The sequence below is a fragment of the Trachinotus anak genome, unplaced genomic scaffold (genome assembly GCF_046630095.1).
Source record: "Trachinotus anak isolate AG129_WGS33_773 ecotype Australia unplaced genomic scaffold, CSIRO_AGI_Tana_v1 ptg000019l, whole genome shotgun sequence".
NCBI lineage: Eukaryota > Metazoa > Chordata > Actinopteri > Carangiformes > Carangidae > Trachinotus > Trachinotus anak.
The window spans coordinates 29674927-29687447 of record NW_027273870.1 but is presented as its reverse complement, the minus strand read 5'-3'; the positions used below and the strand labels follow the sequence as shown (position 1 = coordinate 29687447).

The 12521-nt window shown below is 43.0% G+C and overlaps 1 protein-coding gene across 3 annotated transcripts in view; it reads right to left on the bottom strand.

Moving 5' to 3' along the window:
• Positions 1-12521, bottom strand: part of LOC139635726 (nidogen-1-like) — a 33388-nt gene that overhangs the window by 19457 nt on the left and 1410 nt on the right. Inside the window, exons 1-4 of one of the 3 annotated variants that reach the window (XM_071503122.1) lie at positions 6662-6833; positions 3600-3902; positions 1292-1521; positions 80-750 (exon numbers count right to left, since the gene is read on the bottom strand). In XM_071503122.1, coding sequence (XP_071359223.1) covers positions 80-750; positions 1292-1521; positions 3600-3839 — 1141 coding nt within the window. In that variant the 5' untranslated portion in view covers positions 3840-3902; positions 6662-6833. Of the gene's footprint in view, positions 1-79; positions 751-1291; positions 1522-3599; positions 3903-6020; positions 6574-6661; positions 6834-12521 lie in introns of those variants that run through there. The other 2 variants (XM_071503124.1, XM_071503121.1) reach the window with 2 other exon arrangements.

Genomic DNA, 12521 nt, shown 5'->3' with positions numbered 1-12521 from the left:
AGAACGTATCAATCAGCTTTAGAGAAAATAAAGAAGAAATTCAACAGAAGCTCTGGACAGAAGCATAAAAGTTTTTTACCATTCACATCTAGATCTTCGTCTTCATCTACCACAACAATCTGGGGGTGCTGGGGCTGGGAATGGGGTGGCACCGGTTGGACTGGTTCAGGGTTTGTGTATCCCGGTTGGACTGGATCACGGTCAGGGTATCTTGGCTCAACTGGAGAGTATCTACGTTCGCTGGGTTCTGGGATGGTGTATCTTGGTTGTAAAGGCTCAGAGATGGGGTATCCAGTCTCGGTCTGGTCCGGGTACCTTGGCGGAAGTGTTTCAGGGCTGGTGTATATTGGTGTGGCAGTCTCAGATTCAGGGTATTCTGACTCAAACTGGTCCGGTTCTTCATAATCCGGCTCTTCCGTCTCTGGTTCAGCATACCCAGGTGTGATGGCCTCAGCCTCTGGGTAACCCAGTTTGTACTCAGTGGGAGTCTCATTTGGAAACTCCTCCTTTTCCTCTGGTGCTGCTTCAGTTGTCATCATCGTCGTTTCATAGCTTGAGACGTCCACCTCCTGTTGCTCATCAGGTTGCCTAGGCAACATGGTCACAGGAGGTTCGGTGGTCGCAGTAGGTTCAGTCGTACCCATCTCCTCTTCAGGAAGGTTAGCGACCATTCCTGGTGTGATGGCGACAAAGATCGGTGAGGCACCAATCTCATATACCCAAACTCCTTTTCGTCCAGAGTTTGTCTTTCTGATTGGATACAGGAAGGAAGAAAAAACAGAGTCAGGGAAAGCAGATGTTCAGCTCCTCATTGCATCCATGTTCTTCAGTGGAAAACTGGATACAAAAACAGAAACTGAGACATAGGTCCACACAAATTTTAACGCCTTGTGAATATCGGACTGTGACAGAGCTGTGTGGATCCTTTCATGTTCATGTCTGGTGTTTTGTAGCTGTAACAAAGCAGTTAGTGGTTGCTCATTCAAACTGTTTCTTGTCTTTTCAAGGACCTAGAGACTTGGATAATAAATTGTAATAGCACCACTTTTGGGAGCAACCAATTAAGTTCTAATTACTAGAACAAGAGAATGTCAATTGTTGTTACTCTGGTATAGTATTTGGTATGCTAGTAGTCTGTTACCCAATAAAATGTCACTGCATGTTAAATCGATAAAATTTATTTTGATTTATTGTGTCACAGTCTATCAAATTATTGTAAAAAACTTTTGTGTATCTTATCAAGCACAAAACAAACATCACCGGCTGTTAACCAGTGGTACCAGATTCATACTCAGTAAGTTTCTTGATGGAGGTTTCTTCATTGGAGGTGATTTGAAAGTACGTCCCCTGTTTGGTTTTCCAGAACCAGCCTGAAACCAGCCCTTCATTGAAGCCAGCCTCCAGGAGTTTACGCTCATCCCCGACTGACGTGGAGAGGAACTGCAGGCCATTTCGGGGGTACAAGAGGATGGCGCAGGAGGACGACGCCATGGAGGCCACAACGAGCTGGAAGGTGTTTCTCTGAAAGTACAAATGAGTTGAGGCTAGCTGTCAGTGGCCAGTATATACCTCCTTCATGTTAAACCCATAGACTGTATATAAAAATGGACGTCGACGCTGGCTCCGGGAAATGAAGCCAATGCGGAAGTGCCTTAAACCTGCATTCTGTCTACTGACCATCAGGGGGCGACTCCACTGGTTGCAAAAAGAAGTCTGATTGTATGGAAGTCGATGAGAAAATGACCCTACTTCTCACTTGGTTTATGACCTCAGTAAACGTTTCCATAACGAGTTTATGGTCTCAATCGCTAGTTTCAAGTCTTCTTCAATACAACAAGATGTTTGTTTTTAAAATTATAGTCCCATTTAATTTAAAATAGACGATAAAGTAGGGTATGTATTGGGGCGTGGCTAAAGGATGATTGACACATTTTGGCTTGTCAATCAAGAGCAGTCCCTTTTAACTATTAACTATTAAAAGTACTTTAACACTTCGTAATAAAGTTTACCTCGACTTATGGAAAATGACTTTGGATTCAGCAGCGCTGTGTAGCCGAAAGATTGATGCTGTTGTCAGGTTGACAGTTTAGGTGGGCGGGCACAGTGACCTCGGCTCTTAGGTCAGCCCCACCCCTCGCTCCTACTCAGCTCCACCCTCTTCTCCAAATATGGTTTCTTCTGGTTTCAAAAAATCAAGATGGCGGCGGCCAAATTGCACGTCACGGTGGGTTGCCACCTGGTTTAACCACAATGTCTTCTTTTCTATTTCTATTTTTTTATATGATAAATATAGATGAGACATGTGGGTGTTGACAGCTGACAGCTGAGTAACAACTGTGAATGAATTTTGCTGTGGCCACTTCATGATGTGACCAGACACTCAAACTCAACCAGATTAGACAGACTGGGAGGAAAACCAGCTGCACTCTGGTTCTGAAGGACAAGGAGGAGATGTTGTACATGAGTTAGATTCTGACAGAAAAGAAAATGGGATTTTTTACTGGCTGCACATGTTCATGTTTATTATGGGGATTATTGACCGACTGAAACAGGTAAATGGCTCAGTGTCAGACCAGAGAGGAAGGCACAGTAAACTACAGGGAGTGGACATGAAAGCGGGTCCACCTGTAGAATGTGAGTGAAAAATGAGGTGAGCTGAGACAGAGATAATGAATGAGACACTGCCTTGTGACATTCTGTCAGTCCATTATCTGCTCCACACAGTGCTGTTACTCAACTGTTCAACTACCCAACACAACAGAAAGGAAACATATGGTTCTTCATTGCACTTTGTACATTTACAGTTACTTATTTTTTGTGCACATTGACACTCAGGAGTGATAAAAGTAAAATGAGACCCTAACAAAGTGCAAAAAGCACCACATTCACATAATTGTGAAACAGTTTATATTAATGTTAATGTTAAACGAATGCGCTGCAGACACACTGGAACAAACAAACATAAACATATTAAAAGATTAAACTTGTCTTATAGGAAAAAATGAAAATCCTCACCAGTAATTCTTTACTTGTGGCTGCTTTAGCTTTGCTGTTTATTTCTTTTTTAGTTTGGACTCATATCATATCATATCGAGTGCCCGTCTGACACTGAACTGCAGCACGTGCAGTGCAGTCATAAATCCTGTATTCACGAAACAGTGAAAACTGTGTCGGGAAGAAGCTGATTTAACTTTAAGGTCATTGTTAAAGCTGTAGCTTCACTATATTGAAATGTGTATTTGATCAGTTTGTGGTAAACATAAATTATTATTATTAATATTATCACTTTCCAACACGTCATCACCACCGACTGCAGCCTCTACTTATTCTAAGACTGTTGTACTGAAATGTATTAGATTGTACAGGTGTAGCTTAGTGGACACATGGGTTTCAAATCAAGTTTTCAGTTTTCACCACTAAAGATTTGAAAAGGATTCCTTAAATTTGGTTGTTTAAAAATTGAAAAATTCACTGGGAATTTTTAGGATGCAAAAATAAACCTGTCTGTGCTTTGTGGTGGAAAGACTTTGTGATATGTGGTATCTGGTAATATGAAATCATCCTCTGTCTGCCTTTGGAAAACAAACAACGTGACTCACCTTAACGTCCAGTCCGTCCCCTCGTCCAGACGTCCCCTGGGCGGCCATGTTTACCCAGGTGATGATGAGGACGCTGTGGGGCTCCACTTCGTCGTCTCTGGGGAAAGCCTGCCTGACGTGCTCCCCAGCCCGTCTCAGAACGTCCGGGCTGCTGTCCTGCCTGAAGAACACTCTCCCCCGTCCGTCACTGTTGTCCAGGTCTCCCAGCAGGGCTGCAATCATTTTGAAACTGGCGGGCATCTTCCCCAGGTACTCCTTCTCAGCGGGAGGGTCGACCACAGCCACAAACCCATTGGTGTTAATCTGAAACAGGAGGAAGGTTTGTCAAACTACAGTTTAACTCCTGTAAATCATGTACATATACGGAAGTTCACTTGTGCCACTAGGAAAAAAAAATGTGTTTGATCTAATAATTATGACTTACACTTGGGACTTATTATCTCAACTCAGTTTATCATAATTATGAGAATAATTGTTGTTATTGTTAAAAGGATCTCCATGAGCTCCTGCTGATTAGTGGTTGCTAATCCTCCTGGGCCTTGTTATTAATTATGACCATAACTGTTTTTAATAATTATAAGAAAAAACATTATTAAAATTATATGTTTCTCATAATTATGAGACAATGAATCCTAATCATGAAATATTAACAAAAAAAAACATAGGCGGTGGTTTTTCTGTTTTAAGTGGCAGGAATGAACTTCCTTAGATGGAGAGGCCTGTGAACACGTGTCAGCTGTGACCATGAAGGAACAAAGATACGAAGAAGAGGATGGAGAGGATGCAGATATGATTTGTTAATTTGTTTTAAAAACCTGGATGTTTGAGTTAGAATGAGGAGAGACTGCAGGTCAGCTGGTGTTGCACAGACTGGAATACAGCCAGAGAAAGTACAGCAGGAGCTCCAATTAAAACCTGCAGTAAACGTTCAGGACTCTCCTACAGCTCGACCTCCCTCTGCAGCTCTGCTCGCTTTGTCAGCCCACAGGAATTCTGCACAACAACTTCCCATTCACTCAGAAGAAAAGGATCTCTTTAACCCCATTAACTCAAATCCGCCTCGGACTGAATGCGAGCAAATGCCACAGTTACAGTTTGAGTCCAGAGCACCGTGGACTGTGACCATGAAGTGTAACCAGTGTATCGTCTGTGTCCGAGGCGAAGGCAGAGGATTTAGACAAAACAGCCTCAGTTACAGATTAATTTACTGATGCTTAAAGCAATTAATTGATTATTAAAGAACATTTGCAGATTAAGTTTCTTTTGATTGACTGATCAATTAATCAATTTATTGTTTCAGCTCTTATAGAACATAATACAGTATAAAGTGTGGAAGCTAGCAGAGACAAAGTGTGTTGTTGTCGGTTTAGTGAAGTGAAGAGATTCTGGCCTGTTGATCATGAACACAACGAGTAGATACAGAGATTCTGACGCCTTGAAGTTTTTCTTTTTTTCAAATGTGAAAACAACTCCAGAGAGGTGAGGAAATTTCTTCCCAGAAAGATCTGTTGCCTCTCGGGGCTTTCGTTAGATAAAAAATTGCAATCATAAAAAATTGACATGTGTAGATAAGATTTTAAAAAACATATCATTTTTCAGGAAGTTGATCAGAATTTAACTCTGAAATTGCTTCGCTCTATGTTTTTTTTACTTATAACAAAGTATTTTTACATCATGGTACTGATACTTTAACTAAAGTACAGTATCTGAGTATTTCTTCCACCACTGTGAAAGGATAAATATCAGCACATACAGCCAAAGGCGTCCACGCTAGCTGCCTGCTATCACTGCGTATCAGGGGTCACTGGGTCAAGAACCAGGCCGAGGAAGGAACTGGTCTGAGACTCCAGACCACATGGGACTCTGAGTCCTGGGTTCACTGTGGAGTGTGTGAGTTGGTTTTATATGTGAAATGACGCAGTGGAAACGTGTTGGGGAACATCAGCAGAGGATGACGGCCTTGAGACACTGACTGTTTCTCAGCCTTGGGGCCTGGTCTTCTGCACTGACCCTGAGTCTGAGTCTAAATACAATATTAAGACTTTTATTATAGAAGCTGATATTGTGCTTTTTTCATCAAATTACTACAAAGCCCTGGGTCGAGGTACTGGTCCAGAGCAGGAGTACTGGTCAGTGTCTAAGGCTCCTGCAGAACATAATGAAGCTGCTGTGTGATCTGCACCTGATTGTCACTTGAGTTCAAACAGGACGACAAAGGCTGCACTTAGTAAACCTTCAGGGCTTCAACCCTCTCTGTGTTTGTGAAAATGACAGTTAGCAACGTGCTAATGGCTTCAAAATAGCTGCTGGTTAATGATACCCATCGTACAGGGTGGGGGCAGTTACTCTGCTTCAACAGCTGGAGACTAAATAAAAAGACAAATGTGTGTAATTATGTTAAAATATTTAAAATTGACAAACTGTAACTTCAAGTTGAACCAGCCACAGAGTGTCGTTAATTTCCCATCAGCCAGTGCTGACCACAGATCAGCATCCCACTGAGCCGCAGACAGGCTCCACGCTGCTCTTATTATTATTTACTAAAGGATTATGGGACCTCGTTTCCCAGAATGCTACATACTCAGATGGTTAATGTTCGACTCAGGAGGCCTCTCAGTTCAGACAACAAGCAGAGGACAGAGCTGAGGACTGACACACAGCAACTGACTGCGCTCAGCGCCAACACAGCTCTGTCACGGTAGCGCAACACAAACCTGTAACACAAGCTGCAGAACGTGGAGGGAAAAAGACAAACTCTGGCTCCGTAGTCGAACATGTTGAACTTTACCTGAGCTGCGTCTGTCTTTTTCAGTTTGCTTGTCATTTTGATTATTTATCAGGTTTGCAGTTGACACTTCAGTAAAATGAGATTCTTATATGATCTTGAAAAGTTTCCATCCACCAGTGCAAACACAGATCTGCTTCAGTTAGCATCAACACCACTTATTTAAAGTCTCAGCCAGCTGAACCTGAGGGGCGACGCTTCACACTGCAAACGCCTCATTCAGTTCAACAACTACTAACTAACGTTCAGCACAGACGCTCCACATGTTGCATCACACCTGTCAGGAGAGGACGACTGTGTTTCACCGCAGACTGTTAGTAACGGTCATGGATAATAGAAACAACATAAACTGCTCCTGTCACATGGGAATCGAACACCGCTCTCCTGGGTCATATTCATCCATCCACCCCAACCTCCTCCTGACGTGGACTTTGTCGCTCTATAAACTACGTCACCGCACTTTTCCCCTTTGCTCCTGTCATCATCACTACGACCACTAGATGTCGCCTAGCAACAAAACCTAACGATGGGTCATAGTAACCTGCTGACAGACGACCTCTGACCTTGTTTGTTACAGGACAGACTCAGATGGACACAGCATTCCTTCATACAGTACAACTATGTCCCTTCCAAAAATCAAATCAAGTCAAGAATTCAAATCGATTGGATTTGGTCGATTTAAAAACACAGAATATTCCACCTCTAAACGAGCGGCCGGCAGAAAACAGTTCAAAGGTCAGCGCCTGAAAACAGATGAAGGAAGCTTCTCTGTGAGTTTGAGATGATGCCGTGAGATGGGAGAGGTGAGGAAATAAGAGACAAAGAGGAAAGCTTCATGCTCGAGTGTCTCTGTAAAGCACAGAGTGCCCCCGCACCCCCTCCCCCTCCCCATCCTGCCGCTGTGGGTGAAAGGCCGAGGTCTACCAGCAGGTATCTGACTTCAGAGCTGGAGACCCTCGAGTTGACAGAGCAGACGACAGATCTTAAGATAAACACATTCCCAAAGCTCGGAGGTGAACCTGTGGAACGGAGGGACGAGACCCGGCGGGCTCAGAGACACGTCTCTGTCCACACTGAGGAAACGTACAGGCGACGCTTAATGGAGCGCAGACACACACAGATCAGTGTTAGATCAGTGAGGTCGTCTCTATGTTCGACTTTATGTCAACAATGATTCATCGTCTAAACAGTTTATAGAAGCTATCTACTTTCTGAATCCTTTATAAAGTTTATAAGTAACCTCATCCTGGTGTCCTTCCCTCAGTCTCTCTGACTGGACCGGCCAATCAATGGAGCCCTTTCAGCTACTGGGGAAATATCTTCATCTACAGGTCACAGGTCACCTGACAGGTAGCGCAGCCTTTGGGCTTCACATAAAACACCTGATGGTTCCTGGTTCAGCACCATGAGTTTGGGCTAAGCCTCCAGTGTTTACAATAGCTGGCTCCGCCCCTGATACAGACTACATTTTACAACATTTTTCAAGTGTGCTTTGGAGAGGTACAAATTTTAGAAAAAACTAAGAACCACCAAACTACTGCTTTTACATGTCTGAGGCTTTTTACTACAAACTAGCTTGTAAACACGGACATAAACAGCACAGCTCCAGACTCAAGGATACAGAGTGTAAGTAAGTATGTATGTAATAAACAGGGAATGGCTGCACTTGTGTATCACTTTTATCCAAAGGACTGAGTGAGTTTCCATACGAGGAGCTGATCAATCAACATGTGGACAGAAGGAGGGTGGGGGTCAAACCACCAACCCTGGGACTAGAGGACGATCTGCTCTGCAAGAGCTTTGTCAGTAAAACAAACACGTCAACATTTTGCTTCCATGTTCTGATGTGACTTCACGACTGCAGCTAATTTCAACAAGAACCAAGGAGACGTTCTTCAAACAGTCCCACACATCCACCACAACCACAGATAGAAAATAAAGTTTGTGTGGCTGCATTTCCATCCATCTGTTCTGAGGCACATTTTCAATTTTGAGAAAAACTGCAAAACAAAATGTGAAAAACGTGAATTAACATGTTTCCACTCTAATGTTACAGGTGTCAGGTCATTGAGTTAAACAGCAGGTGAAGCTGATTCTCCAGCCGCTGCCATTAAACCACCACAGAAGAAGATGAGCTCATTAAAAGATCCAGTCACAGCTCAGACGATGGAAACCACGAGGAGAACATGATGGAGATCTGACATTTCTGTTTGTGCCTCATCAGCTGATGATCTCCTCTCTTCATGCTTCATGTTCGTCAGCGTTAACTCACTCAGCCTCGATGTGTCTTCTTCTTCTGCAGTGGTTTAAAGGCAGCGGCTGGAGAATCAGCAACAAAAACTTTTGAGAAATTTGGTGAAAATTTATTTTTAAAATGATCAACAGGAACATAAAGCTGATGATTTGTGGTAAAACTTGAAAAACTACTGGTTTAGTAAAAAGTAAAACCAACGTGAAGCAGTTTTCTAAAGTTGGACAGTTAAAGACTGGGCTCAACATGTAACAACACATGTGCTGTGTGAGGACCAGCAGTGGAATCATATGAAGTCCTCCATGGAAACCTGCCAGGACGCCGCTGACATCACACATGTCCGACCCCTGAGATCATCATTATCAGTGTGAGAACAGCGGAGGGAGGAAACACTCCGAGTGCTGCCATCTGGTTTTGGAGGACAGATGTCTCACATCTATGTGTTCCAGATGTGCCAACTCCACGGGGTCGCTCCACTTCCTGTCAGAGATTGAGCGTCGTACGACCGGAAAAACCTGAGAGCGAGAGCTGGAGCCGAGCCAGGAGATCTGACTCCACGGCAGACTCCGCACTTTTCAGGCCTCAAGGTTCTTTGCAAAAGAAAACCTGAGGAGCGTCACTGGAGGACTGATAATTACTGGGGAAGCACAGACCAACAGGATGTCATTCATTCTGGTGGGGGCAGGGGGGTAGTTAGAGACACTAAAAAGAGGGGGTGGGTCTTTTATAGACCACAGATTCACAGCAACCAATTAGAGCTTCACACTGCGAGAAGTTTTTTCCCTTTCCTTGTGCACAGGTCGACGTCTGACCAGGTGATTTATCATTTAATGTGAGAACTAGTTGTTTCACACCTGAATGTTTTTCCTCAGGATGGAACAAAATGTACGGAAGCTCTGGAAGGCAAGTTAATTTTTTTCATTTTTCTAATCTGTATAAACAGAGGGGCAAGTGAAAACATATTTTGGGGGGGGGGTACTTTTCAAAGTTTTTTTCTTTCTTTCTTCCCATTAAAAAAATTTTAAAATTTACTTGCCTTCTGTAAAAATGTGTCCATGGCACAAATGATCAGAACCAGCTGGTCTCAAAAGTCCGGTCTGAACCATGTTAGTTTATTCTTAGATGAAACGGATCCTGATTTAAATTTTGCCAGTTTTGTCTTTTATTTCAACAAAGTTCTCCCCCAGCTGCTTGTGTTTCGATTTTGTCTTTTCTGAGAATTATATTTGTCAGAGTAAGTTTTTGTATCATTAAGAGACAAAGCAGCGGAACAACAGATTTAACCGGTCAACATAAAGACCGACCAACATCTCTGCTTGTGGGGTAAAACCAACAGGACACATAACATCCATACATTTCCTGTCCTGTGTGTAAACAGCCCGGGGTGAACACTGTTTGACTGATTTATCCTCCAACAACACAAGTGATTACATGTCTGCTCCAAATTAAACACATTTGCCCCTCGGTGTCTGAAATAACGTAAAACATGAAGGCGACCGGAGCAAGACCCTTCAATAAGTCCTGTCAACTTCCTGTGGAGACGCCGAGCTCTGTGTGGTCTGAACCCTGCTGTTTTAACTGGGGGATGGAAAACAAATGGTGGAGTGACTGAAACAGGGAAGAACAACAGTCGACGCAGACGCATGAGAGCGTCGAGAAGTTCAGCGACGTGTGCAAAGAAAAGGGTCCGACAGAGCTGCTGCACCTACACAGACACAGGATCATTTCATACATTCTCAAAAACATCAACTACAGCAGCTTTAAGGCTCCAGATCCAAAACTTTTATATTATATATTATATTAATGTTTTATATTAAAGCTCCATAGTTTAACTTCTGTGTTTTATCTGAAGAGTTGATCTCCATCAGAAGATATATTTGTGGTTTAAGAACCAAAAACCATCTCAGTGTAGTAACAACAGGTCAGTCAGCCAATCAAAAGAGAGGATCTGAGCCTCTCTGCTGATTGGCTGACTGTTTTCTGAGTGATCGAATAAAAATATAGCAGATTTCAGGTAAACACTCAGAGAAACCAAATCCTGCAAGGTTGTATGGTGGGTCCCGGTGGGCGGGGCTTGGGGCGTGGCTGAGGGGGGTGACTGCTTTGTTGTGACATCACAAAGTTGCAGAAGTCCTGACGGCTGGTTTTAAGGCTCAGTCTCTGAATACAGGCTGTGTGCATTTCTCTGTGGACTGAGGCTTTGATACTTTCACAGTATTAATATAGAACCTAGACCTGCTTTATAATCACAAACACATGGACATCTGCCTTTAGACTGTGGAGCTTTAATAATAATCCACAGTAACGGTTGAGGTCTAAAGCCCAGCTTGCAGATTTGACATGATGATGATGATGATGATGAAGACGCCACCGTGTACATCCAGTGGGGTCCTAAAGTATGAGACCACTGAGAGCGAGTAACTTTTAGACTCATTCTGTCACTTTTGGTGTAAACACACAAAAAACTAAAGTCCTGCCTGGAGTAGAAACAGTAATGTGTCTGGAACTGGGACCCAGTTTAGTCTTGGTGCAGTGGAGGAATGTAACAGCTCAGTCTGCTGCTAACGGTTATTTTCATTATCAATTAATCTGCCAGTTACTTTGCTGATTAATTGACTTGTCAGTTTGTCTAAAAAATGTCTGAAAATTGTAAAAAATGCAAAAATATTCACTTTACAGTCAGATATGACAAAATGATCCCCTTACTCAACCAGCTGTTGCAGCTCAAGTAACAGTGAGGGGCAGCAACACCCCACCCCCAATAACCACCCCTCTCCCCCCAATAACCCCCCCCCCTCCCCACACACACACACACACACACACAACTGCTGGAGGTACGTTTTCTTTTTTAAATGTCATCTACAACTTCTCCAACTGTGAGGACTTTAATGTACTTTGTCCAAAACCTACAGATATTTACTGTCATATGTGACATAAATACATGAAAAAATAAATTTGAGAGGCTGAAACCAGAGGTCCCTCTGGGATCTGGGCCCCTGGGGCAGGACCCACTTTGCCCCAAAGGTGAACCAGTTTTGTTCAGAGACATGTTTACATTTAATTATTTTCCTCTTTAATCTCTGAAGATGACGAAAAAAAACGATTTAAATTAAACTGAATAAAAAAATAAAAAGTGTTTTGAGTCAAACTGGTTGAAGTTCAGCAACTTGGAAACAGATCTGAGTCCAACACCGAGTGTAGATGCTCCAATCAGGCTTAGCTGTCACATGACCTGAGGAATGCATTCAGCGTGTGTGTGTGTGTGTGTGTGTGTGTGTGTGTGTGTGTGTGTGTCGGCTGATAAAAGGCTTATCTGTGTTGGCTTTTAATTGACTCACATTCCAGCCTCTGGTCACATATTTAACAGAGAATCCAACACCTCAGACCTCCACACATGCACACACACACACACACACACACACACACACACACACACACACACACACACACAAATAAAACCACAAACAAAACAATCAGAGTCAGGAATCAGCAGCACTGATCAAACCAAAGCAGCAGCATCTGAGACAGAGGACTCTTATTTTGTAAACAATTATAAAACGTGTCGAGGTGATTGTGACCCAATAGAAAACCTTATCAGGTGTAAACAAACAAACAAACAAACACACACACACACACACAGAGCAGACAAAGTGCTTCAGATCGTACTGAAAAGATAATTCACTTCGATTACATCAATCACAACTGAAACATGTGAAGCAGCTGAAAGAAGTTGAAGTGGAGGTTCAAGTGTCAGCACTGAACGAAACTGAAGATGTAAAAGGAGGTGGAATCTTCACAGTGGGAGTGAAGGAGCTGGAAATATCAGCTGAAGTGAGAGTGAAGAGGAGGGAAATCCACATCTGCAAACATCACCTTAAAAAAACTA